This window comes from Chiloscyllium punctatum, chromosome 32, assembly GCF_047496795.1.
Source record: "Chiloscyllium punctatum isolate Juve2018m chromosome 32, sChiPun1.3, whole genome shotgun sequence".
NCBI classification, from domain to species: domain Eukaryota; kingdom Metazoa; phylum Chordata; class Chondrichthyes; order Orectolobiformes; family Hemiscylliidae; genus Chiloscyllium; species Chiloscyllium punctatum.
In genome coordinates, this window is record NC_092770.1 from 57,884,141 (window position 1) to 57,909,164 (window position 25,024).

At 47.3% G+C, this 25,024-nt stretch overlaps 1 protein-coding gene across 1 annotated transcript in view; it reads left to right on the top strand.

Moving 5' to 3' along the window:
- Positions 1 to 25,024, top strand: part of nwd1 (NACHT and WD repeat domain containing 1) — a 72,642-nt gene that overhangs the window by 35,964 nt on the left and 11,654 nt on the right. Inside the window, exons 14-16 of the mRNA XM_072551430.1 lie at positions 2,153 to 2,243; positions 15,983 to 16,137; positions 17,609 to 17,885. Coding sequence (XP_072407531.1) covers positions 2,153 to 2,243; positions 15,983 to 16,137; positions 17,609 to 17,885 — 523 coding nt within the window. The remainder of the gene's footprint in view (positions 1 to 2,152; positions 2,244 to 15,982; positions 16,138 to 17,608; positions 17,886 to 25,024) is intronic.

Genomic DNA, 25,024 nt, shown 5'->3' on the forward strand with positions numbered 1-25,024 from the left:
CCTTCAGTAAAATCCTGCATCCCCTATACACCTCCAGGAAGTCCCTTGATCCCAGCTGCCTGTATCTGAGCCATACATCCTTCTTTTTCCTGGTCAAAGCCTCAATATCTCTTGTTATCCAGGGTTCCCTATTCCTGTCAACCTTGTCATTCACCCTCACAGGAAATTATAGACCTTGAACTCTAGCCATCTCAGTTTTAAAGACGTCCCACTTACCAGAGGTCTCTTCACCTGCAAACAAATGACTCCAATCAACCCCTGAAAGTTCCTGTCTAATTTCATTGGAAATTCGCTTTGTCCCAATTTAGAACTTGAACCTGTGGACCAGTTTTGTCCCTCTCCATGACTATTGTAAAATTAATAGAACTATGGTCACTGGTCCCAAAGTGCTCCCCCAATGTCACCTCAGTCACCTGTCCTGCCCTATTTCCCAAGAGTAGATTGAGTTTTGCTCCTTCCAAAGTAGGGCCCTCTCTATACTGCTTGAGGAAACGTTCCTGAATGTACTTAACAAATTCCACCCCATCTAAGCCCTTCACACTATGGCAGTCCCAGTCTACTTTAGGAAAATTAAAATCCCCAACTATGATAACCCTATTGCTCCTGTAAGTTTCCCCAATCTTCCAGCACATTTGTTCCTCTAATTCCTGTTGACTATTTGGGGGCCAATAGTACAACCCCAATAACATCACTATCCCCTTCTTATTTCTTAGCTGCACTCACAAAGCCTCATGGATGATCCTTCAGTTATTCCATCTCTGATTAATTCTATGATACTGACCTTATTCAAAAATGCAACTCCCCCTCCTCTCTTTCCACCATCTCTGACCTGCCGAAAGCACCTGCACTGTGGCACATTAAGCTGCCAGTCCTGTCCCTCCCTTAGCAATATTTCTGTAATTGCTATAATATCCTAGTCCCATGTACCTATCCACGCCTTGAGTTCATCAGCCTTACCTGTAAGTCCTCTTGCATCAAAATAATACCAACAGGCATTCCTTCCTCCCTGTCATGTTCCAGCCTGACCTTTACTATTTCTGATTACTGTATCACCTTCCAGCTCTGCTGTTGCCTCCCTGCTGTTGAGGATTCCCTGCCAACCTAGTTTAAACCCTCCCTTGCAGCACTAGTAAACCTGTCCATGAAGATATTGGTCCCCCTCCAGTTCAGGTGCGACCTGTCCCTCTTGAATAGGTCACCTCTGCCTCAGAAAAGACCCCAATGATCTAAAAATCTGAATCCCTGCCTCCTTCACCAATTCTTTAGCCCCACATTTATCCGCCATATCTTCCTGTTCTTACCCTCGCTAGCACATGACACCGGAAGTAATCTGGAGACTACCGCCGATAAGGTTGTGGTTTTTAATTTTCTTCCTAGCTCTGTATCATCATTCTGCAAGACCTCATCCCTATTTCTACCTAAGCCATTTGTGCCAACGTGTACAATGACTTCTAGTTGCTCACCCTCCCCCTTGAGAATGTTCTGCAGCTACTCTGAGAAATCTTAGACCCAGGCACCCGGGAGGCAACACACCATCTTGGATTCCCATTTGCCAGCACAGAATCTCCTGTCTGTCCACCTAACTATCGAGTCTCCTATCACTAAGATCCTGTTGACCTTTACCCTTTCCTGCTGTGCCCCAGAGCCAGTCATAGTGCCACTGACCTGGCTACGGCTGCTTTCCCCGAACGGTCATCCCCTCTCCCAATAGCATACTTGCTTTTGAGGGGAATGGCCACAGGCAACTCCTGCACTCTCTGCAACTCCTTTTGCCTTTCCTGGTGGTCACCCAGTGACACTCTGCCTGCACCTTAGGTGTGACCACCTCACGAAAACCAACCTCTGTGGGGTTACAGGTATAGGGTAGGAGGCTGGGTGGGATGCTCTTCGAAGGGTTGGTGCAGACTCAAAGGACTGAATGGCCTCTTTCTATGCTGTAGGGATTCTGTGAGACCAGCCACTAGTTCCTTCATGCACAAGAAAGATTGTTACACCACAAGGGACCTACTGAGCTGACAATATAGATGAGTCAAATGACCTTTCTTGGTTATGTTGACATTGTAATTTCACAGACCATACCTTATAAGATTTGCAGATTGACCGAGAATATCATGGATTCATTTCTAAGAATTTCCCCTTTTCTTTTCCACAGGTATCTCTGAATGGGAGCTGTGACACAGCAAGGGTCAATTGTCCAATCACATTCTTGCTTGCTTCAAAAGATGAAAAGTGTCTTTTGGCAGGTACTGACCATATCAGAAACTCTCAAAAGACAGTTTTGTTTTTAAAAATATAAATTGTGTGGTTTACACAGTCACTAAGACCAGCTTTCAATTCCTAATGTATTCATTGAATTTAAATTCCACCAGTAACAGGACTTGAACTCATATTCCTCTGGACATTCCTGTATGCCTATGAATTCTGAGCCTGATGACATTAGCACTTTAACCATAACCATCCTCAAGTTCTTCATCCCAAACACTCTCTAGAAACAGGGCGAAAGTGAGGACTGCACATACTGGCAATCAGAGTTGAAAGTGTGGTGCTGGAAAAGCACAGCAGGTCAGGTAGCATCTGAGGAGCAGAAGAGTCGATGTTTCAGGCATAAGGTCTTCATAATGAAGGGCTGATGAAGGGCTTATGCCCAAAATGTCAATTCTCCTGCTTCTCAGATGCTGCCTCACTTGCTGTACTTTTCCAGCACCACACACTCGACTCTCTGTAAACACCCATGAATATGGTCAGGCTAAAATGCACTCAGGAGATGAATACTCTTCAACAATTGATGAGGCATGCTCAGCAGCTTTCACACTGTCCTTGACAGAATACAAGAAAATAGCAGATCTATGTATCGTATTCCTGCTCCAATCTCTCTCTCTCTCTTTCTCTCCCTCTCTCTCTCTGTAACTCTCCCTCTCACACCCCCAAACACCATGTCTGTCACCACAGCCTCACAGGATTCCACCCTTAGGCGACTGTCTGAGTGGAGCTTGCATATTCTCACTGTGACTCCATAGGTTTCCTCCAGGTGCTCCAGTTTCCTCCAAAGATCTGTCGGTTAGGTGGGATTGGCCATGCTAAATTGCCCCATAGTGCACAGGGTTAACCATGGGAAATGCAGGGTTACAGGGACAGGGTGGAGGTGCAGATCTGGGTGGAATGGTTGTCAGAAGATCCACATGGGCTCGATGAGCTGAATGGCCTGCTTCCACACTTAAGGATTCTATGATTGCAAACTTCCTTCTCCCTGCACTGTTACATTAATACTACCGATTTCTATCCATCACTGCCCTTCATCATCTCAAGGGGGCACTGGCTGTGCAAATCATTCCTGGCATCCCCTTTAGTAAAAGACACTAAAGGAGAATGAATACTATGATACTTACAGTAAGAATGAAAGATCCAAACACCACAAATAGATGCCTTTTTTTGCCTAAGCATCAGCATGATATTGATATATTTTAGACTAGATAAGTGCTTTAACAAAACTGATTTGCTCAAGCTTTCCTTTATTTTGATATCAATATAACAAATTTCCATCTCTTTTCCTCAACCATTTACCAACAGGAGCTTTCCTATTGCTGAGAACATAAGAACAAGGAGCAAGAAGAGACCATTCAGCCCCTCGAGCCTGCTCCGCCATTTAACATAATCATGGCTGAATGTATCTCAGTCTCAACTCCACTTTTCAGCTGCTCTCCATAACCTCTCAACCCATTACTAATTAACAGTCTGTCTATCTCCTCCTTACATTTACTCAATGCCCTCACTTTTGGGGAGTGAATTCCAAAAATTCACAACCCTCCGAGAGAAATAATTTCTTTGTATCTCTGTTTTAAGTCTGCCGTGCCTTATCCTAAAACTATGACCTCGCATTCTAGATTGTCTCAGATGAGGAAACATCCTCTCTATGTCTACTTAGTCAATCGCCTTTAGCATCTCCATCACATCTCCTCTCACCTTCTAAACTGCAGAGAGTAGGGGCCGAAACTGTTTAGTCTCTCTTCATAAGACAAACCTTTCATCTCTGGAATCAATCTAGTGAACCTCCTCTGAACTGCTTCCAATAAAACTACATCCCTCCTCAGGTAAGGGGACCAAAATTGTATGCAATACTCCAGGTCCAGTCTCACTATTGCCTTGCATAGTTGCAGCAACATTTCCCTGCTTTAATACTCTATTCCTTTACAGATAAATGCCAAAATTCTATTTAACTCCCTGACTACCTGCTGTCCCTGCATACTAGCTTTCTGCAATCATACAGAGCAACATAAAACCACCCTGCATTGAAGCACACTGAAGTTTCTTTCCATTTAAATAATAAGTTGCCTTTCTATTCTTCTGACTAAAATGGATAACCTCACACTCATCCACATTTAAATTCATCTGTCCATTAAATTTTAGCCCATCCACCTATATCAATATCCATTTCTTATGTCTTCATTGCAACTTACTTCCCACCTGTTTGAAGTCAACAAGTTTCTGAAGGGGGAGCGTGAGCAGCTAGAAGTCATGGTACACATTGACACCGATGACATGGCTAGCAAAAGATTTGAGAATCTAAGAAGTGTTTTCAGGGAGTTAGGTTGGAAGCTAAAAAGCACATCGAGTAGAGCAGTAATCTCAGAATTATTACTGATGCCACATGCTAGTGAAGGGAGGAACAGGGAGCAAGTGCAGCTAAACACGTGGCTACAGCGTTGGTCAGGAGGGAGGACTTCAGATGCTTATATCATTGGGCTACCTTCTGGGCAAGGTGGGACCTGTACATGAAGGACAGGTTGCACTTAAACTGGAGGGGCACCAATCTCCTGGGTAGGAGATTTGCTCGAGCATTTCAGGAGGGTTTTAACTAGTTTGGCAGGGGGATGGGAACCAGAGCTACAGATCAGAGGAGAGGGTAGTTGTTGAATGGGCAGAAATAGAATGCAGAGAGTCTGTCAGGATGGGTTGATAGGGCAAAGGGATGGGCTTAATTGTATCTGTTTCAATGTAAGGAGTGTCAGGAATAAGAGTGATGAACTTAGAGCATGGATGAGTACTTAGAATTATGATTAGATTAGATTACTTACAGTGTGGAAACAGGCCCTTCGGCCCAACAAGTCCACACCGACCCGCAACCCACCCATTCCCCTACATTTACCACTTTACCTAACACTACGGGTAATTTAGCATGGCCAATTCACCTGACCTGCACATCTTTGGACTGTGGGAGGAAACCGGAGCACCCAGAGGAAACCCACGCAGACACGGGGAGAACATGCAAACTCCACACAGTCAGTCGCCTGAGTCGGGAATTGAACCCGAGTCTCTAGCGCTGTGAGGCAGCAGTGCTAACCACTGTGCCACCGTGCCGCCCTAATGATGTTGTGGCCATAACAGAGATATGGATTTCACATGGGCAGGAATGGTTGCTGGATGTTCCAGGGATTAGAAATTTTAAAAAGAATAGGAAGGGAGTAGGATTGCTAATTAGAGTACAACACAGCTGCAGAAAAGGAGGTTGTTGAGGATGGTTTCTGTACTGAGTCAGTATGGGTAGACGTAGTAACAGGAAAGCAGCAGTAACTTTATTGGGAGTTTTCTACAGTCCCCTCAATGGCAGCCGAGAGATGGAAGAACAGATTAGACAGCAGATCTTGGAAAGGTGTAGATGTAACAGAGTTGTTGTGATGGGTGACTTCAACTTCCCCAATATTGATTGGGACTTCCTTAGTGCAGATGGTCTGGTTGGGCCGATTTTGTCAGATATGTCAGGGAAGGATTCCTGACTCAGTATATGGATAGGCTGACTAGGGGGGAGGCCATATTGGATTTGGTGCTCAGCAATAAGCCAGGCCAGGTGTCAGATCTCTCGGTGGAAGAGCATTTCGGTGACAACTGCCTCACCTTTACCATAGCCACAGAGAGGGATCAGAACAGACAGTATGGGAAGATTTGTAATTGGGGGAGGGGAAACTATACCGGTATTACTCAGGAGCTGTGGAGTATAAATTGGAAACAATTGTTCTACAGGAAATGCACAACAGAAATGTGGAGGCTGTTTAAGGAGCACTTGTTGAGAGTGTTACATAACTTTGTCCCACTGAGACAGGAAAGGAATGGTAAGGTGAAGGAGCCTTGGAAAACAAGAGAAGATGAGCTTCTCATCAAGAGGAAGAAGAAAGCTTACTTAAGGTTAAAGAAGCAAGGCTCTGGCACAGCTTTAGAGGATTACAGGGTAGCTAAGAAAGAACTCAAAATGGACTGAGAGAGCTAGGAGGGGGTAGAGAAAAGCCTTGGTGGGAAGGATTAGGGAAAACCGAAAGGCATTCTATACATCCATGAGGAATAAGAGAATGATCAGAGAGAGGGTAGGGCTGATTAGGGATAGTGGAGGGAACGTGTGCCTGGAGTCTGAAGAGGTAGGGGAGGCCCTAAATGTGTTTTTTGCTTCAGTATTAACTAGAGAGACGGACCTCGTTGATAGTGAGAACATCGTGGATCAGGTTAATAGGCTTGAACAGATTGATGTTAGGAAAGCGGATGTGCAGGAAATTCTGGGAAGCATTAAGATAGATTAGTCCCCAGGGTCAGACCAGATATATCCAAGGTTACTACGGGAAGCGAGGAATGAGATTTCTGCACCTCTGGCGATGACCTTTGCATCCTCACTCTCCCCTGGAGTAATACCAGATGATTGGAGGGAGGCAAATGTTGCTCCTCTGTTCAAGAAAGGGAATAGAGAAATCCCTGGGAATTACAGACCAGTCAGTCTTACATCTGTGGATGGCAAGGTATTGGAAAGGATTCTGATAGGATTTGTGACCATTTGGACAAACATAGTTTGATTAAAGATAATCAGCGTAGCTTTGTGAGGGGCAGGTCATGCCTCACAAGCCTTATCGAGTTCTTTGAGGAGATGATGAGACACGTTGACCAAGTTTGAGCAGTGGATGTGCTGTGTATGGATTTTCAGTTAAGCATTTGATAAGGTCCCCCCACGGTAAGCTCATTCTGAAAGTTAGGAGATCTGGGATACAGGAGAGTTTTGCTGTCTGGATACAGAATTAGCTGGCTGAAAGGACACAGCGAGTGGTGGTGGATGGAAAGCATTCCCCCTGGAAGTTGGTGACCAGTGGTGGACCACAGGGATTTGTTCTTGGGCTGCTGTTCTTTGTAATTTTTATAAATGACTTGGATGAAGAAGTGGAAGGTTGGGCTAGTACGTTTGCCAATGACACAAAGGTCGGTGGTGTTGTCGATGGTGTTGAGGGCTATTGCAGGCTGCAACAGGACATTGACAGGATGCAGAGCTGGGCTGAGAAGTGGCAGCTAGAATTCAACCTGGATAAATGCGAAGTGATTCATTTTGGAAGGTTGAATTTGAATGCAGATTACTGGGTTAAAGGCAGGATTCATGGCAGTGTGGAGGAACAGTGGGATCTTGGGGTTCATGTCCACAGATCCCTCAAAGTTGCCACCCCAGTTGATAGGGTCGTTAAGAAGCCGTTTTGGCTTTCATTAACGGGGGGATTGAGTTTAAGAGCCACAAGGTTTTGCTGCAGCTCTAGAAAACCCTGGTTAGTCCACATTTGGATTATTGTGTCCAGTTCTGGTTACTTCATTACTGGAAGGATGTTGATGCTTTAGAGAGGGTGCAGAGGAGATTTACCAGGATGCTGCCTTGACTGGAGGGTATGTCTTATGAAGAGAGCTTGAGCGAGCTAAGGCTTTCAACACTGGAGAGAAGGAGGAAGAGAGGTGACTTACCAGAGATGTACAATGTAATGAGAGGCATAGATAGAGGAGATAGCCAGAGACCTTTCCCCAGGGCAGAAATGGCTGTCACAAGGAGTCAAAACTTTAAAGTGATTGGAAGAAGGTATACGGGAGTAGGTTCTTTATCCAGAGAGTGGTGGGTGCGCGGAATGCACTGCCATTAGTGGTAGTAGAGCCAGAGACATTAGGGGCATTTAAGTGACTCTTAGCACATGGATGGCAGTAAATTGAGGGGTGTGCAGGTTAAATTGATATTAGATTAAGATAAATGCTCGGCACAATATCGTGGGCCAAAGGGCCTGTACTGTTCTATGTTCGATGTTTAATGTCATCTGCACCAAAGTCATTAATATAGACTTTTTTTAAAAATCAGAGACCGAAAATTGAACAATGTGGCATCCAGCTGGTTATATTTTACCAAACAGAAAAAGACTTATTTACCCTGAGTGTGCTTGTCTTTTGGTTTGGAATAATTACACAACTTAATTTTGGAACAATGTTTTGTTTAATTGAAGCTTTCTGTGCAGCCTGCTGCAGACTGACTCTCCATCAGTGTTACCACTGAAGCACATACTGGGCCAGTTAGTCCCTAGCCTTTTATAGGTAATACAACAACACAATACACATGCTATTCAATTCAACCAACTTGTATTTATTTGGAAATCTTTCTGTGGTTGGCAGAGGTTCTGTTAGAGGAGAAAGTGAGGACTGCAGATGCTGGAGATCAGAGCTGAAAATGGGTTGCTGGAAAAGCGCAGCAGGTCAGGCAGCATCCAAGGAGCAGGAGAATCGACATTTCGGGCATGAGCCCTTCTTCAGGAATGAGGAAAGTGTGTCCAGCAGGCTAAGGTAAAAGGTAGGGAGGAGGGACTTGGGGGAGGGGCGTTGGGAATACGATAGGTGGAAGGAGGTCAAGGTGAGGGTGATAGGCCGGAGTGGGGGTGGGGTTGAAGAGGTCAGGAAGAAGATTGCCAGTTAGGAAGGCGGTGCTGAGTTCGAGGGATTTGACTGAGACAAGGTGGGGGAAGGGGATATGAGGAAACTGGAGAAATCTGAGTTCATCCCTTGTGGTTGGAGGGTTCCTAGGCGGAAGATGAGGCGCTCTTCCTTCAACTGTTATGTTGCTATGGTCTGGCGATGGAGGAGTCCAAGGACCTGCATGTCCTTGGTGGAGTGGGAGGGGGAGTTGAAGTGTTGAGCCACGAGGTGGTTGGGTTGGTTGGTCCGGGTGTCCCAGAGGTGTTCTCTGAAACGTTCCGCAAGTAGCGGCCTGTCTCCCCAATATAGAGGAGGCCACATCGGGTGCAGCGGATGCAATAAATGATGTATGTGGAGGTGCAGGTGAATTTGTGGCGGATATGGAAGGATCCATTGGGGCCTTGGAGGGAAGTAAGGGGGGAGATGTGGGCGCAGGTTTTGCTTTTGTTGCGGTTGCAGGGGAAGGTGCCGGGAGTGGAGATTAGGTTGGTGGGGGGTGTGGACCTGACGAGGGAGTCACGGAGGGAGTGGTCTTTTCAAAACGCTGATAGGGGAGGGGAGGGAAATATATCCCTGGTGGTGGGGTTCGTTTGGAGGTGACGGAAATGACGAAGGATGATCCGATGTATATGGAGGTTGGTGGGGTGGTAGATGAGGACCAGTGGGGTTCTGTCCTGGTGGCGATTGGAGGGGCGGGGCTCAAGGGCGGAGGAGCAGGAAGTGGAGGAGATGCGGTGGAGAGCATCGTCGATCACGTCTGGGGGGAAATTGCGGTCTTTGAAGAAGGAAGCCATCTGGGTTGTACGGTATTGGAACTGGTCCCCCTGGGAGCAGATGCGGCGGAGACGAAGGAATTGGGAATATGGGATGGCGTTTTTACAGGGGGCAGGGTGGGAGGAGGTGTAGTCTAGGTAGCTGTGGGAGTCGGCCGGTTTATAGTAAATGGCCGCGTTGATTCGGTCGCCCGAGATAGAAATGGAAAGGTCTAGGAAGGGGAGGGAGGAGTCTGAGACAGTCCAGGTGAATTTGAGGTCAACACCTTCCACCCCGACCTCAAATTCACCTGGACTGTCTCAGACTCCTCCCTCCCCTTCCTAGACCTTTCCATTTCTATCTCGGGCGACCGAATCAACGCGGCCATTTACTATAAACCGGCCGACTCCCACAGCTACCTAGACTACACCTCCTCCCACCCTGCCCCCTGTAAAAACGCCATCCCATATTCCCAATTCCTTCGTCTCTGCCGCATCTGCTCCCAGGAGGACCAGTACCAATACCGTACAACCCAGATGGCCTCCTTCTTCAAAGACCGCAATGTCCCCCCAGATGTGATCGATGATACCCTCCACCGCATCTCCTCCACTTCCCGCTCCTCCGCCCTTGAGCCCCGCCCCTCCAATCGCCACCAGGACAGAACCCCACTGGTCCTCACCTACCACCCCACCAACCTCCATCTACATCGTATCATCTGTCGTCATTTCCGCCACCTCCAAATGAACCCCACCACCAGGGATATATTTCCCTCCCCTCCCCTATCAGCGTTCCCTCTGTGACTCCCTCGTCAGGTCCACACCCCCCACCAACCTAATCTCCACTCCCGGCACCTTCCCCTGCAACCGCAACAAAAGCAAAACCTGCGCCCACATCTCCCCCCTTACTTCCCTCCAAGGCCCCAAGGGATCCTTCCATATCTGCCACAAATTCACCTGCACCTCCACACACATCATTTATTGCATCCGCTGCACCCGATGTGGCCTCCTCTATATTGGGGAGACAAGCCGCCTACTTGCGGAACGTTTCAGAGAACACCTCTGGGACACCCGGACCAACCAACCCAACCACCTCGTGGCTCAACACTTTAACACCCCCTCCCACTCCGCCAAGGACATGCAGGTCCTTGGACTCCTCCATCGCCAGACCATAGCAACACGACGGTTGGAGGAAGAGCGCCTCATCTTCCGCCTAGGAACCCTCCAACCACAAGGGATGAACTCAGATTTCTCCAGTTTCCTCATTTCTCCTCCCCCACCTTGTCGCAGTCAAATCCCTCAAACTCAGCACCACCTTCCTAACCTGTAATCTTCTTCCTGACCTCTCCGCCTCCACCCCCACTCTGGCCTATCACCCTCACCTTGACCTCCTTCCATATATCGTATTTCCAACGCCCCTCCCCCAAGTCCCTCCTCCCTACCTTTTATCTTAGCCTGCTGGACACACTTTCCTCATTCCTGAAGAAGGGCCCATGCCTGAAACGTCGATTCTCCTGCTCCTTGGATGCTGCCTGACCTGCTGCGCTTTTCCAGCAACATATTTTCAGCAGAGGTTCTATTAGAACAATTTAACAGTTATGTAAGCTTTATTTGACCCAAGTGGTTTTCCAGAAAGTATTTTCAGCCTGGCTGGTTCATTTTGAAGAGACTGACTGAATTGACTTCCTCTCCACCAACTAGGAGAAAGTGAGGACTGCAGATGCTGGAGATCAGAGCTGAAAATGTGTTGCTGGAAAAGCGCAGCAGGTCAGGCAGCATCCAAGGAGCAGGAGAATCGACGTTTCGGGCACGAGCCCTTCTTTAGAAAGAAGGGCTTATGCCCGAAACGTCGATTCTCCTGCTCCTTGGATGCTACCTGACCTGCTGCGCTTTTCCAGTGACACATTTTTCAGCTCCTCTCCACCAACACCTCCATTTTCAATTTTCATCTTCCACAGCTTCAGTTTTCCATACAACAGTAACCTCCAAGAGCCCTTTGATGCTACAATGGTTCAGTGATGGACTTGAACTGGCACTGACAGAGCTTTCTCAGTCTGCAGTTTATGAGAATCCATACTGGAAGAAGACTCGATACTCTCTGTCCTCCTTCCTTTCAGGAAAAGTATCATGTTTATGGCAGGACCCTGAGCAGCATCGATGTGCAGAGAAATCTTGGGGTTCAAGTCCATAGCTCCCTGAAATTGGCCACGCAAGTAGATAGGGTGGCAAAGAAGGCATGCTTGCCATTATTGGCATTGAGTACAAGAGTCAGGATGGCATGTTGCTTCTTCATAAGACTTTTGTTAGGCCACACTGAGAGTATTGCATTCACTTCTGGTCAACACATTACAGGAAGGATGTGGAGGCTTTGGAGAGGACACAGAAGACATTTACCAGAATGTTGTCTTGATTAGAGGGCACGAACAACAAGGAGAGACTCGAAAAACTCAGGTTGTTTTCTCTGGAGTGGCAGAGACTGAGAGGAGATTTGATAGAAGTCTTATGAGATGCATAGAAGCTGTTGACAGAATCTTTTTCCTTGAGTTAAAATCTCTAAAGCTAGGGAGCGTGCATTTAAGGTGAGAGGGGGGAAAGTTCAAAGGAGATGTGAGGGACACGTTTTTTACACAGAGAGTGGCAGGAGTCTGAGATGTGCTGCCAGGGGTGGTGGTGGAGACAGATACAATAGGGGTGTTTAAGAGACTTTTAGATAAGCACATGAATATGCAAGGAATGTGGACCAAGGACAGGCAGCAGGGATGAATTTAAATCGGCATCATGTTCGGCATAACATTGTGAGCTGAAGGGCCCGTTCATGACCTGTGTTGTTCTATGTTCATCCCTTGTCTCAATCACTCCACGAATGGAGACCATGCTTTCACGTATCTAGGCCCTCCCTAAACCAGCTCTCTATCCCCTTTGTTCAACATTTGTTCAGTTCTAACAGGACCTCCTCTTTGGCTCAATGTCAGTTTTATTAATCCTGTTATTAAAGGTGCTAGATAAACATAAGCAGTTATTATCATAGCCTTGATCAGATATGTTTTGGAGAGAATAAAAGGTCAAGAAGATGTTAATTGCAGTTGAGCTTAGAAAGCGATCTATTGTTTTGTTTTTCACAAGTTAAACATAATGTTTAAAACTAAATCTGTGTTGTCTTCAATGCTGCTTCCTCCTTCTGTTGGTCTCTGTTGGAAATATTTGGGATGCCCTGTGTAGATTCAATGCCATCGATCATTCTTGCTCATATCACTCGGATCGACAGATTCCACGGGGGGGAGGATACCACGCAGAAACCCTTCAACTCTAGGGTGAACAATGCCAATTCCTATGGGTGGCACATTGGCTCACTGGTTAGCAGTGTTGTCTCAAGCACCAGGGACCTGGGTTCGATTCCAGCCTCTGGTGACTGTCTGTGTGGAGTTTGCACATTCTCTCTGTGTGTGCATGGGTTTCCTCCCATAATCCAACAATGTAGAGTTAAGTGAATTGGCCACGCTGAATTTCCCATAGTGCACAGGGATATGTTGGCTAGGTGCTTTAGTCAGGGGTAAATGTAGAGTAATAGGCGAAGAGGACTGGGTCTGGGTGGGATACTCTTTGAAGGGCTAGTGAGGACTTATTGGGCCAAATGGCCTGTTTCCTCACTGTAGGGATTCTAATACTGGATGTAGGTTTGTTATAAATCACTTAGTTACTTATTACATGAAGCTAAGACATCAGAGTAATTCACATCATTACTTGAAGCATTAAAGCTGAATCACTGAAGCACTATATACCCTCTCATGATCATATGCAGAACTCATTGGAAGAACTAGTTAGCGACTCCCAAGAACAGACCTCTATATCCTGATGGGTGGAGCTTTTTTTTTAGTTTTGAGCCCTATTTATTTCCTGTCCCTAGTCACCCCTTGAAAAGGTGGTGGTGAGCTGCTTTCTTGAACTGCTGCAGTCCACCTGCTGTAGGTAGGGAGTGTGCATATTGTGTGGTATTAGTTAACCATTTATAGCCCTAACTGTCTTGTACAATAAGGTAAAAACAATGACTGCAGATGCTGGAAACCAGATTCTGGATTAGTGGTGCTGGAAGAGCACAGCAGTTCAGGCAGCATCCAAGTAGCTTCGAAATCGACGTTTCAGGCAAAAGCCCTTCATCAGGAAGGGCTTTTGCCCGAAACATCGATTTCGAAGCTACTTGGATGCTGCCTGAACTGCTGTGCTCTTCCAGCACCACTAATCCAGTGTCTTATACAATACTCTATCCTTATTCAGCTCATGTTTTATACATTGGCCAGGTAAGAAAGGAAGTCAGACTCCTGCCAGTTCTTGTTGTCATACTCTGTTCTTGGTCATGTGACATTGTATCACTCCCAACAGCCTCTTGTTTCTCCGGAATGTCTGAATGCAGGCTGCATGCTAGGAATGAGTATATTTTGATCTGGGAAGAATCAGATCATATCGCTACATGTGATCACTTCAACAAGCAGCAATGACAGTTACAGGTCAGGATGTGATGGTGAACACTGTGGAGTGAGAGCAAATTGTGCAAGTGGACAGGTTTTAATGCGTAGCCATTTTAGGTGAATGGCTGTCTTGGTGTCCTTGAGATTGGCTGTCGCTATGTCATGTGACAAACTGGTTCACAGCCAGGCTGAGTGCGATAGTGACTGCTCAATGACTGTTACAGGAACAGGAACTGGGTGGTTTTGAAGTGTAGGTGATGACACTGTAAGTACTGATGATCTAAGTACGGTGCTTTTCAGAACGGCAATCAGATAGACTGCAGGAGACAGGTTGCTTCTCATTTCCAGACGTAAATGAGGCGTCTACAGAAAATCTTCCAATGGACTGTGCCCAAATCACTTGGAGCGTAGAAGGAATGTCGCTCCGTCACAACTTCCACAGGATCTGAGAACAATCCAAACAGACAATTCAGCCACTCAAGCTTGTTCCATCATTCTATCAAGCTTTGGCTAGTCTGTGCCTCAACTTTAGATTAGAGTGGCACTGGAATAGCACAGCTCTCCACTCTGCAGGCACCCTGCCTCTATTCCTGATGAAGTGCTTTTGCCCGCAACGTCGATTTTCCTGTTCCTCGGATGCTGCCTGACCTGCTGTGCTTTTCCAGCACCACTCTAATCTAGACTCTGGTTTCCAGCATCTGCAGACCTTGTTTTTACCTATGCCTCAATTTTATTGACTGACCTTCCACCAACAAAAATCTATCCATCTCAAGCCCAGGAGTTCTAATTGACTCAATGTTTGTAGCCTTCGGGGTTGAGAGTTCCAGATTACACATTGTGTGACATACTCTTTTCTGGTTTCGACCTGAATAGACCAGTTCTAATTGGGTTATCCAGCCTTGTCCTAGACTCCCTCCATTTCAGAGTGTTTTAGGTGGGTAAGGGAAACAGAGAAGTAACTATTCCATTGAATGGGGAGTCCATAACAAATGATTTGAAATTTGGTTCGCCTCCAAAGTGGTGATATGATAACTCTGAAAATTCTGAGCTGTTGAAAAGCATTAGGTACCTAAGTTCCCAGAGCCTGGAGGGATCTATCCCAGGATACTGAAGGGGGAAAGGGGGAAGATTGCTGGGGATTTTTGTATTGTCTTTGTATCCAGAGAAATGGCAGAAACAGTTTAATCTGAACAAGTGCGAGGTGATGTTTTTTGGCAGGTCAAATGCAAGAGGAAAGTAGAGAATAAATGGTAGGACCCTTAGGAGCATTGATGTATTGAGGGATCTTAGGGTGCAAGTCCATAGCTCCTTGAAAGTGGCAACACAAGTGGTTAAGGTGGTTAAGAAGGCTTATGGCATGCTTGCCTTCATTGGTCAGGGCACTGACCATATAAATTGGTAAGTCAGGTTCAGCTGATCCACATTTGAGGGATTGTGTGCACTTCTGGTCACCACGTTGCAGGAAGGAGGTGGAGGCTTTGGAGAGGGTGCAAAAGAGGTTCAGCTGGATATTGCCTAGATTGGACTATATTCACTAGAACGAGAGGTTGGATAAACCTGGATTGTTTTCACTAGAGCGTTGGAGGCTGATGGGCAACCAGATAGAAGCAGATAAAATTTTGAGAGGTATTATTAGGGTGGATAGTCAGAGTCTTTTTCCTAGGGGAAAATGTCAAATAAATAGATTTAAGGTGAGAGGGGTAAAGCTTAAAAGAGATGTGCAAGGAATGTTTTTTACACAGAGAGTGGTGGGTGCTGGAACATGCTGCCAGGGAAGATGGTAGAAGCAGATATGATAGCAACATTTAAGAGGCTTTTAGACTGAGACATGAATAGACAAAGGATAGAGGTTTATGGACCACATGCAGGCAGATGGGTTTGGTTTCAAATGGCATCTTGATTAGCACAGAAACGGTGGGCTGAAGGGCTTATTTCTGTGCTGTACTGTTCAATGTTCTATGAAGAATGGAAATGTATATTTTGGGGAATACAACTCAGAACTTTATGACTCTGGATTTATTTTAATTACAGGTTTTGGAAAGTACATCCGCGTTTTCAAATTGGATTGTAGCTCCATTCTGAAAGTCCTGCTGATGGATTTGGAACACAGTGGCAGTGTTCAGGCTGCAGTGATCAGTCAGGATGGGAGCACACTGATCACAGGCTCCAACGATGAGACCATTCGGGTAAGCTGGGATTGTCACCACAGAGCCCGGCTGCGTGGTTTTCATCTCATAAAGCCTTCTACAAATCAACATCGTCCTTTCTGCACTCCAGCCCCATGGATCCACAACCTTGCGACTTCAGAGTAGCCACAAGTTATCAGGGGCTGGAGTGAATCAGATCAGCTATGACCCAATTTAATGGTGGAGCAGATTTGAGGGGCCGAATGGCCTACTCCTGTACCTAATTTGTATGTTCGAAGCCTCCCTGTCTACTTTCAAACAGTCCTCAATTTCCTCAGAGGCAACAAGGATTAGACGGTAGCAATGCCCATGTCCCAAGAAGAGAATGATGATTCTAAAACAGTGCTCAGAACTTAGCAAGGGTCAGAGTGTTTCAACCTGCTGCTCAGGAGGGAGACCATCAGGGCAGGACATATCCACTTAATGGTAGGGTCCTGAGGCATTTTGTCAAAGAGATCTTGGGGTGCAGGTTCATAGTTGCTTGAAGATGGAGTCACAGGTAGGCAGGTGAGTGAAGAAGGCATTTGGTGTGCTTGCCTTTATTGGTCAGTCCATTGCGTATAGCAGTTGGGAGATTGGTTAGGCTGCTTTTGGAATACTGCATCCAATTCTGGCCTCCCTGCTATAGGAATGATGTTATTACCTGGAAAGCATGCAGAACATGATGTGGCCAGGGTTGGAGTGTTTGAGCTATAGAGAGAGGCCAAATGTGCTGGGGCTATTTTCCCTGGAACATCGGAGGCTGAAGGTTGACCTTATAGAGGTTTATAAAATCAGGAGGGGCATAGATAGGATAAATAGCCAAAGTCTTTTTCCCAGGATAGGGGAGTCCAAAGTGAGAGGTCATAGGTTTGGGTTAGAGGAGAAAGATTGAAAATGGGATCTAAGGGGTAACTTTCGCATGCAGAAGGTGGTGTATGTTTAGAACGAGCTGCCAGACGAAGTGGTGGAAGCAAGTACAATTACAACATTCAAAAGGCATCTGGATGGGTACATGAATAGAAAGGGTTCAGAGGGATATGGACCAAATGCTGGCAAATGGGACTGGATTAATTTCAGCTATCAGGTCGGCATGGGTGGGTTGGACTGAAGGATCTGTTTCCATTCTGTATATCTCTATGACTCTATAACATATCCTTGCTCATATCTCTTGCTCTCAGACACTAAATGCCCCACAGTTGACTGGGTGTAAGACTTGTATCCAGCTCTCTACCCAAACTTGGAAGGAGCTAATAAGGGAACTAAAACTGGTCACCACATTCCAGCTGTGGCCTGAACCGTACCTGGTATGGTTTCAGCAAGACCTCCCTATGATTACACTCCCTTCCTCTTGAACTGGAGCCTATCTCTACTTCACAGCTTTGCTGATTATTGCCATGTATAGAACAATGTGGTTAGGTTGGTTATCTGAGCTATTGGTTCACCATAAAAGAATTGCCCACTTTGCCTCTGTCTATTCCCCCCTTTCCAGGTCTGGAGTTTATTGGACAAAGGAAAGCTGGTGGACTCCATGGAGGGTATGGGAGTCCCCATCACTTTGCTGTCTCTGTCCGGCAATACCTTGATATCAGCATCCCGTAGTGCCTACTATCTCAAAATCTGGAGCCTCGCTTACAATCGCCAGCACAAAACCATTGCTCCTTTCCATAACCGCACGGCAATTGCTGGCATTTCAGAAGATGGGAAGTTTGTGTGTTTCCCCAAATCTGGGGATTTGGAGAAAACAGTCATCTGGAATCCTGAAGAAGGTGAGGCCTCAGCTTATTCTGGTCTTTTTTGAATAGAACGTGCCTTTTAGAAGCAAAAGAAGGGAGCCCTACACTGGCCCCCCCTCCACCCATGTGGTCTGCTGTTTATTCAGATGCCCCCACTGGCAGCTGGTGGTATTTGCCACCTCTACTAGTCCCTGCGCAATGGCTATTTGAGGTCATTCTCTGCCACCAATCTTCCATTGTCTTGGGCTTGTCTGGTGAAAAGTGTTAAAGATACATCATCATAAAGTACCCACAGAAGAGGTACTGTTCTGAGGTAGCAATGAGGTTTGCTACATGATAGCAATAAGTACAACTACATTAGGACAGGTATAATAATTAGGGAGTTGGTACATCTGCTGCCTGCGAAAGTGAGAGTAAACCCTTGTCTCCACCAGACATGGCATGGAAGACTGGGTGGAGCCAAGGTAACATGAACATTAACCCCTTCAGAACTAGTGCCTTATACAACACAGAGATCTCAGTAGACTGACTTCCTCTGTAGCCCCAACAGTAATAAGTGATTCCTCTTGGTCTGTCTCAATCTATCTACAAACTTTCTTACTGACGATTGCACTATCTTTCTCTGACACATTTAATAAAATACTGTGGCTACTGAAATGAAAACTCAGCAGGTCTGGCATCATCTGTGGAGAGAGGAACAGAATTAACATTTCTTCACTGAGTGAGTCGGATTGATCTCGAAACATGATTTCTGTGTCTCCTCCTTAGTCCAGTCGTGTCTTGATTTGACTGCTTAGTCTTTAGAGTTGCAACTGGAAGATCATTTGCAATTACATCTCTTCCTACTTAGGTACAGCTACCTCAGGCATCCTCTGAGGATGGATCCTCAGTCCGCTCCTGTTTCTCACCCACAATCCACACCACTATCACTCCACATCCAAGTTAATAACACCCAGCTTTACCTCACAGCCACTGCTGTTGACCCCTCCACCGCTTAATCACAGAGTCATATAACACAGAAACTCATCCATGCCGACCAGGTTTCCTAAACTGAACTAGTCCCATTTGTCTACATTTAGCCCATACTCAACTTTTCTTATTCACATAACTGTCCAGATATCTTTTAAATGTCGCAATGGTGCCTGCCTCTACAACTTTCTCTGGCAGCTTGTTCCATATAAACACCACCCTCTGTGTGAAAACTGCTCAGGCCCCTTTTATGTTTTCCCCCCTCTCACCTTAAACCTTTGCCCTCGAGTTTTGGATTCCCATATCCTGGGGATAGGACCTTGGCTATTCACCTTTTCTGTGCCCCTCATGATTTTATAAGATCACCCCTCGGCCTCCTTCACTGCAGGGAAGGAGGTCCCAGTCTATTGAGCTTCTCCTTATACGGGTAGTTCTCCTATATCGGTGTAGTTGCATTCCACCAAAACCACGCTCAATAGAAAATCACTTCATATTAATAATGGACCCTATGGGTTAGAAACAGACCAGCAAAAGATATCACTCACAATCACTCAAAAATCACCCAATAGTCTAACACAGAATATAGCATAGCCTGATTGAAGGTATAAATCATACTTATCAACGAAACAAAAGTAAATTTAACACAGTACATTTAAAAAATATTGTTAAAGCAGGGTCAGCGATAAGGAAAACTCCCTCATTCCTGTTAAGTGAGCTATATCATATATTCTCTCCTCATGCTCAAAATGCTTTATAATATCGAGCATCTCTTCCAGTGTATTAGCCTTCCCTCTTCAATCACCACCCACATTTTTATCATCAGGACCTTGCATGCTAACATTCTTGTCACTATGTCCCTCCATCTTTTCAAAAGAAGGGATAATCTAGGAGTAGTCTACCTTTCACAGGAAGCTGCTCAATGGTATCTGTTACAGAAAGCTGCTCTCTGTACAGTACCCCCCCACAAAAAGCTGCTACCCAAACTGTACACCCCCACAGAAAGCTGCTCTCTATACTGTACCCCTCTCACAGACAGCTGATCTCTATACAGTAACCCCCCCACAGAAAACTGCTCTCTGTAGAGTACACCCCACTCAGAAAGCTTCTCTCTGTACAGTACCCCACACAGAAAGCTGCTCTACGTACAGTATCTCTCACAGAAAGCTGCTCTCTGTACAGTATCCCCTCACAGAAAGCTGCTCTCTCGAGAGTACCCCCCACCCCACAGAAAGCTGCTCTCTGTACAGTATGCCTCTCAGAACGATGCTCTCTGTACAGTATCTCTCACAAAAAGCTGCTCTCTGTACAGTTCTCTCTCACAGAAAGCTGCTCTCTGTGCAGTACCCTTCACAGAAAGCTGCTCTCTGTACAGTGTCCCTCACAGAAAGCTGCTCTCTGTACAGTGTCCCTCACAGAAAGCTAGTCTCTGTACAGTGTCCCTCATAGAAAGCTGCTCTCTGTACAGTACCCCCCCCCACAAAAAGCTGCTACCCAAACTGTACACCCCCACAGAAAGCTGCTCTCTATACTGTACCCCTCTCACAGACAGCTGATCTCTATACAGTAACCCCCCACAGAAAGCTGCTCTCTGTACAGTCCCCCCCACAGAAAGTTGCTCTCTGTACAGTAACCCCCCACAGAAAGCTGCTCTCTGTACAGTCCCCCCCACAGAAAGCTGCTCTCTGTACAGTATCTCTCACAGAAAGCTGCTCTCTGTAAAGTGCCTGCCAACAGAAAGCTGCTCTCTAGAGAGTACCCCCAACCCCACTGTAAGCTGTTCTCTGCACTGTATCCCTCACAGAAAGATGACCTGTGTACAGTATCCCTCAGCGAAAGCTGCTCCCTGTACAATGCCACCCCTCCCCCCCCACCCAGAAAACTGCTCTCTGTACAGTGCCCACCCCCCTCACAGAAAGCTGCTCTCTGTACAGTGACCCTCTCAGAAAGCTGCTCTCTTTACAGTACCACCCCACAGAAAGCTGCTCTCTATACTGTACCAACCCATAGAAAACTGCTCTCTATACTGTACACCCCCCCACAGAAAGCTGCTCTTGATGCAGTACCCCCCTAGAGAAAGCTGCTCTCTGTACAGAATCCCGCACAGAAAGCTGCTATATGTACAGTCCCCCTCACAGAAAGCTGTACTATGTCCAGTATGTCTCAGAACGCTGCTCTCGGTACAATCCCCCCTACAGAAAGATGCTCTCTGAACAGTAACACCCCCACACAAAGCTGCTCTCCATGTACAGTAACCCACCCACAGAAAGCTGCTCTCCATAGAGTAGCCCCTCCCCCCCCAGACAAAGGTGCTCTCTGTACAGTATCCCTCAGAGAAAGCTGCTCTCTGTACAGTACCCCTCACAGAAAGCTGCTCTCTGTACAGTACCCCTCACAGAAAGCAGCTCTCTGTACAGTGCTCCCCCAGAGAAAGCTACTCTCTGTACAGTATCTCTCACAGAAAGCCACTCTCTGTACAATTCCCTCTCACAGAATGCTGCTCTCTGTACAGTACCCCTCAAAGAATGCTGCTCTATGTACTGTGCCCCCTCAGAGAAAGCTGCTGTCTATACAGTACCGCCCCACACACAGAAAGCTGCTCTCTGCACTGTATCCCTCACAGAAAGCTGCTCTCTGCACTGTATCCCTCACAGAAAGCTGCTCTCTGCACTGTATCCCTCACAGAAAGCTGCTCTCTGTACAGTACCCCCTCAGAGAAAGCTGCTCTCTGTACAGTACCCCTCACAAAACGCTGCCCCCCGCAGGGTGCCCCCCAACTGAAAGCTGCTCTCGGTACAGTATCTCCCACAGAAAGCTGCTCCCTGTACAGAGCCACGCCACTGAAAGCGGCTCATTGTACAGTACCCCTCACAGAAAGTTGCTCTCTACTAAGTAATCCCCCCACGGAAAGCTGCTCTCTGTGCAGTGCTCCCCCAAAGAATGCTGCTCTATGTACTGTGCCCCCTCAGAGAAAGCTGCTCTCGATACAGTACCACCCCACACACAGAAAGTTGCTCTCTGTACAGTATGTCTCTCATAACGCTGCGTTCTGCACTGTATCCCTCACAGAAAGCTGCTCTCTGTACAGTGCGCCCCTCCCACAGAAAGCTTCTCTCTGTACAGTAACCACCTCACAGAAAGCTGCTCTCTGTACAGTGTCCCTCACCGAAAGCTGATCTCTGTACAGTACCCCTCAAAGAATGCTGCTCTATGTACTGTGCCCTGTCAGAGAAAGCTGCTGTCTATACAGTGCCGCCCCACACACAGAAAGATGCTCTCTGTACAGTATGTCTCTCAGAACGCTGCTCTCTGCACTGTATCCCTCACAGAAAGCTGCTCTCTGTACAGTGCCCCTCAGAAAAAGCTGCTCCCCGCAGAGTGCCCCCCAACAGAAAGCTGCTCCCTGTACAGTACCCCTCAAAGAATGCTGCTCTATGTACAATACCCCCTCAGAGAAAGCTGCTCTCTATACAATATGTCTCTCATAGCGCTGCTCTCTGCACTGTATCCCTCACTGAAAGCTGCTCCCTGTACAGTCCCACCCCACAGAAAACTGCTTTCTGTACAGTATCCCTCACAGAAAGCTGTTCCCTGTACAGTATCCCTCACAAAAAGCTGCTCTCTGTACAGTATCCCTCACAGAAAGCTGCTCTCTGTACAGTGCACCCCTCCCACAGAAAGCTTCTCTCTGTACAGTAACCACCTCACAGAAAGCTGCTCTCTGTACAGTATCCCTCACAGAAAGCTGCTCTCTGTACAGTGCGCCCCTCCCACAGAAAGCTGCTCTCTGTACTGTGCCCCTCACAGAAAGCTACTCTCCGTAAAGTATCCCTCACAGAAAGCTGCTCTCCGTACAGTATCCCTCACAGAAAGCTGCTCTCTGAACAGTATCCCTCACAGAAAGCTGCTCTCTGTGCAGTGCCCCCTCATCGAAAGCTACTCTCTGTACAGTGCACCCCCCACAGAAAGCTGCTCTCTGTACAGTGTTCCTCACAAAAAGCTGCACTCTGTACAATACCCCTTACAGAAAGCTGCTCTCTGTATAGTGTCCCTCACAGAAAGCTGCTCTCTGTCCAGTACCCCTCACAGAATGCTGCTCTCTGTACAGAATATCTCACAGAAAGCTGCTCTCTGTACAGTACCCACTCACAGAAAGCTGCTCCCTGTACAGTACCCCTCACAGAAAGCTGCTCTCTGTACACTGCCACCCCACAGAAAGCTGCTCTCTGTACAGTGGCCCTCACAAAAAGCTGCACTCTGTACAGTACCCCTCACAGAAAGCTGTTCCTGTACAGTATCCCTCACAAAAAGATGCTCTCTGTCCAGTATCATTCACAGAAAGCTGCTCTCTGTACAGTATCTCTTACAGGAAGCTACTCTCTGTACAGTGCACCCCCCACAGAAAGCTGCTCTCTGGAAAGTAACCACCTCACAGAAAGCTGCTTTCTGTACATTATCCCTCACAGAATGCTTCTCTCTGGACAGTACCCACTCACACCCACGCCCTCCACCTCCTCCAAGACTTCCGTTTCCCCGGCCCCCAACGCCTCATCTTCACCATGGATATCCAATCCCTCTACACCTCCATCCGCCATGACCAGGGCCTCCAAGCCTCTCCAGACGTCCCCAACAGTACCCTTCCACTGACACACTCATTCGTTTGGCGGAACTGGTCCTCACCCTTAACAATTTCTCCTTTGAATCCTCCCACTTCCTCCAGACCAAAGGCGTAGCCATGGGCACACGTATGGGCCCCAGCTATGCCTGTCTCTTTGTTGGCTATGTAGAACAGTTGATCTTCCGTAATTACACCGGCACCACTCCCTACCTCTTCCTCCGCTACATTGATGACTGCATTGGCACCACTTCGTGCTCCCGCGAGGAGGTTGAGCAATTCATCAACTTCACCAACACATTCCACCCTGACCTTAAATTTACCTGGACCATCTCTGACACCTCGCTCCACTTCCTGGACCTCTCCATCTCCATTAGTGACGACCGACTTGACACTGACATTTTTTACAAACCCACCCACAGCTACCTGGATTACACCTCTTCCCACCCTATCTCTTGCAAAAATGCCATCCCGTATTCCCAATTTCTCCGCCTCCGCCGTATCTGCTCCCAGGAGGACCAGTTCCACCATAGAACACACCAGATGGCCTCCTTCTTTAGAGACCGCAATTTCCCTTCCCACGTGGTTAAAGATGCCCTCCAACGCATCTTGTCCACATCCCGCTCCTCCACCCTCAGACCCCACCCCTCCAACCGTAACAAGGACAGAACGCCCCTGGTGCTCACCTTCCACCCTACCAACCTTCGCATAAACCAAATCATCCGCCGACATTTCCGCCACCTCCAAAAAGACCCCACCACCAGGGATATATTTCCCTCCCCACACCTTTCCGCCTTCTGCAAAGACTGTTCCCTCCATGACTACCTGGTCAGGTCCACACCCCCCCTACGACCCACCCTCCCATTCTGGCACTTTCCCCTGCCACCGCAGGAACTGTAAAACCTGTGCCCACACCTCCTCCCTCACCCCTATCCAAGGCCCTAAAGGAGCCTTCCACATCCATCAAAGTTTTACCTGCACATCCACTAATATCATTTATTATATCCGTTGCTCCTGATGTGGTCTCCTCTGCATTGGGGAGACTAGGCGCCTCCTAGCAGAGCGCTTTAGGGAACATCTCAGAGACACCCGCACCAATCAACCACACCGCCCTGTGGCCCAACATTTCAACTCCCCTCTCCCACTCTGCCGAGGACATGGAGGTCCTGGGCCTCCTTCACCGCCGCTCCCTCACCACCAGACGCCTGGAGGAAGAAAGCCTCATCTTCCGCCTCGGAACACTTCAACCCCAGGGCATCAATGTGGACTTCAACAGCTTCCTCATTTCCCCTTCCCCCACCTCATCCTAGTTTCAAACTTCCAGCTCAGCACTGTCTCCTTGACTTGTCCGGACTTGTCCTACCTGCCTATCTCCTTTTCCACCTATCCACTCCACCCTCTCCTCCTTGACCTATCACCTTCATCTCCTCCCCCACTCACCCATTGTACTCTATGCTACTCTCTCCCCACCCCCACCCTCCTCTAGCTTATCTCTCCACGCTTCAGGCTCACTGCCTTTATTCCTGATGGATGGCTTTAGCCCGAAACGTCGATTTCGCTGCTCGTTGGATGCTGCCTGAACTGCTGTGCT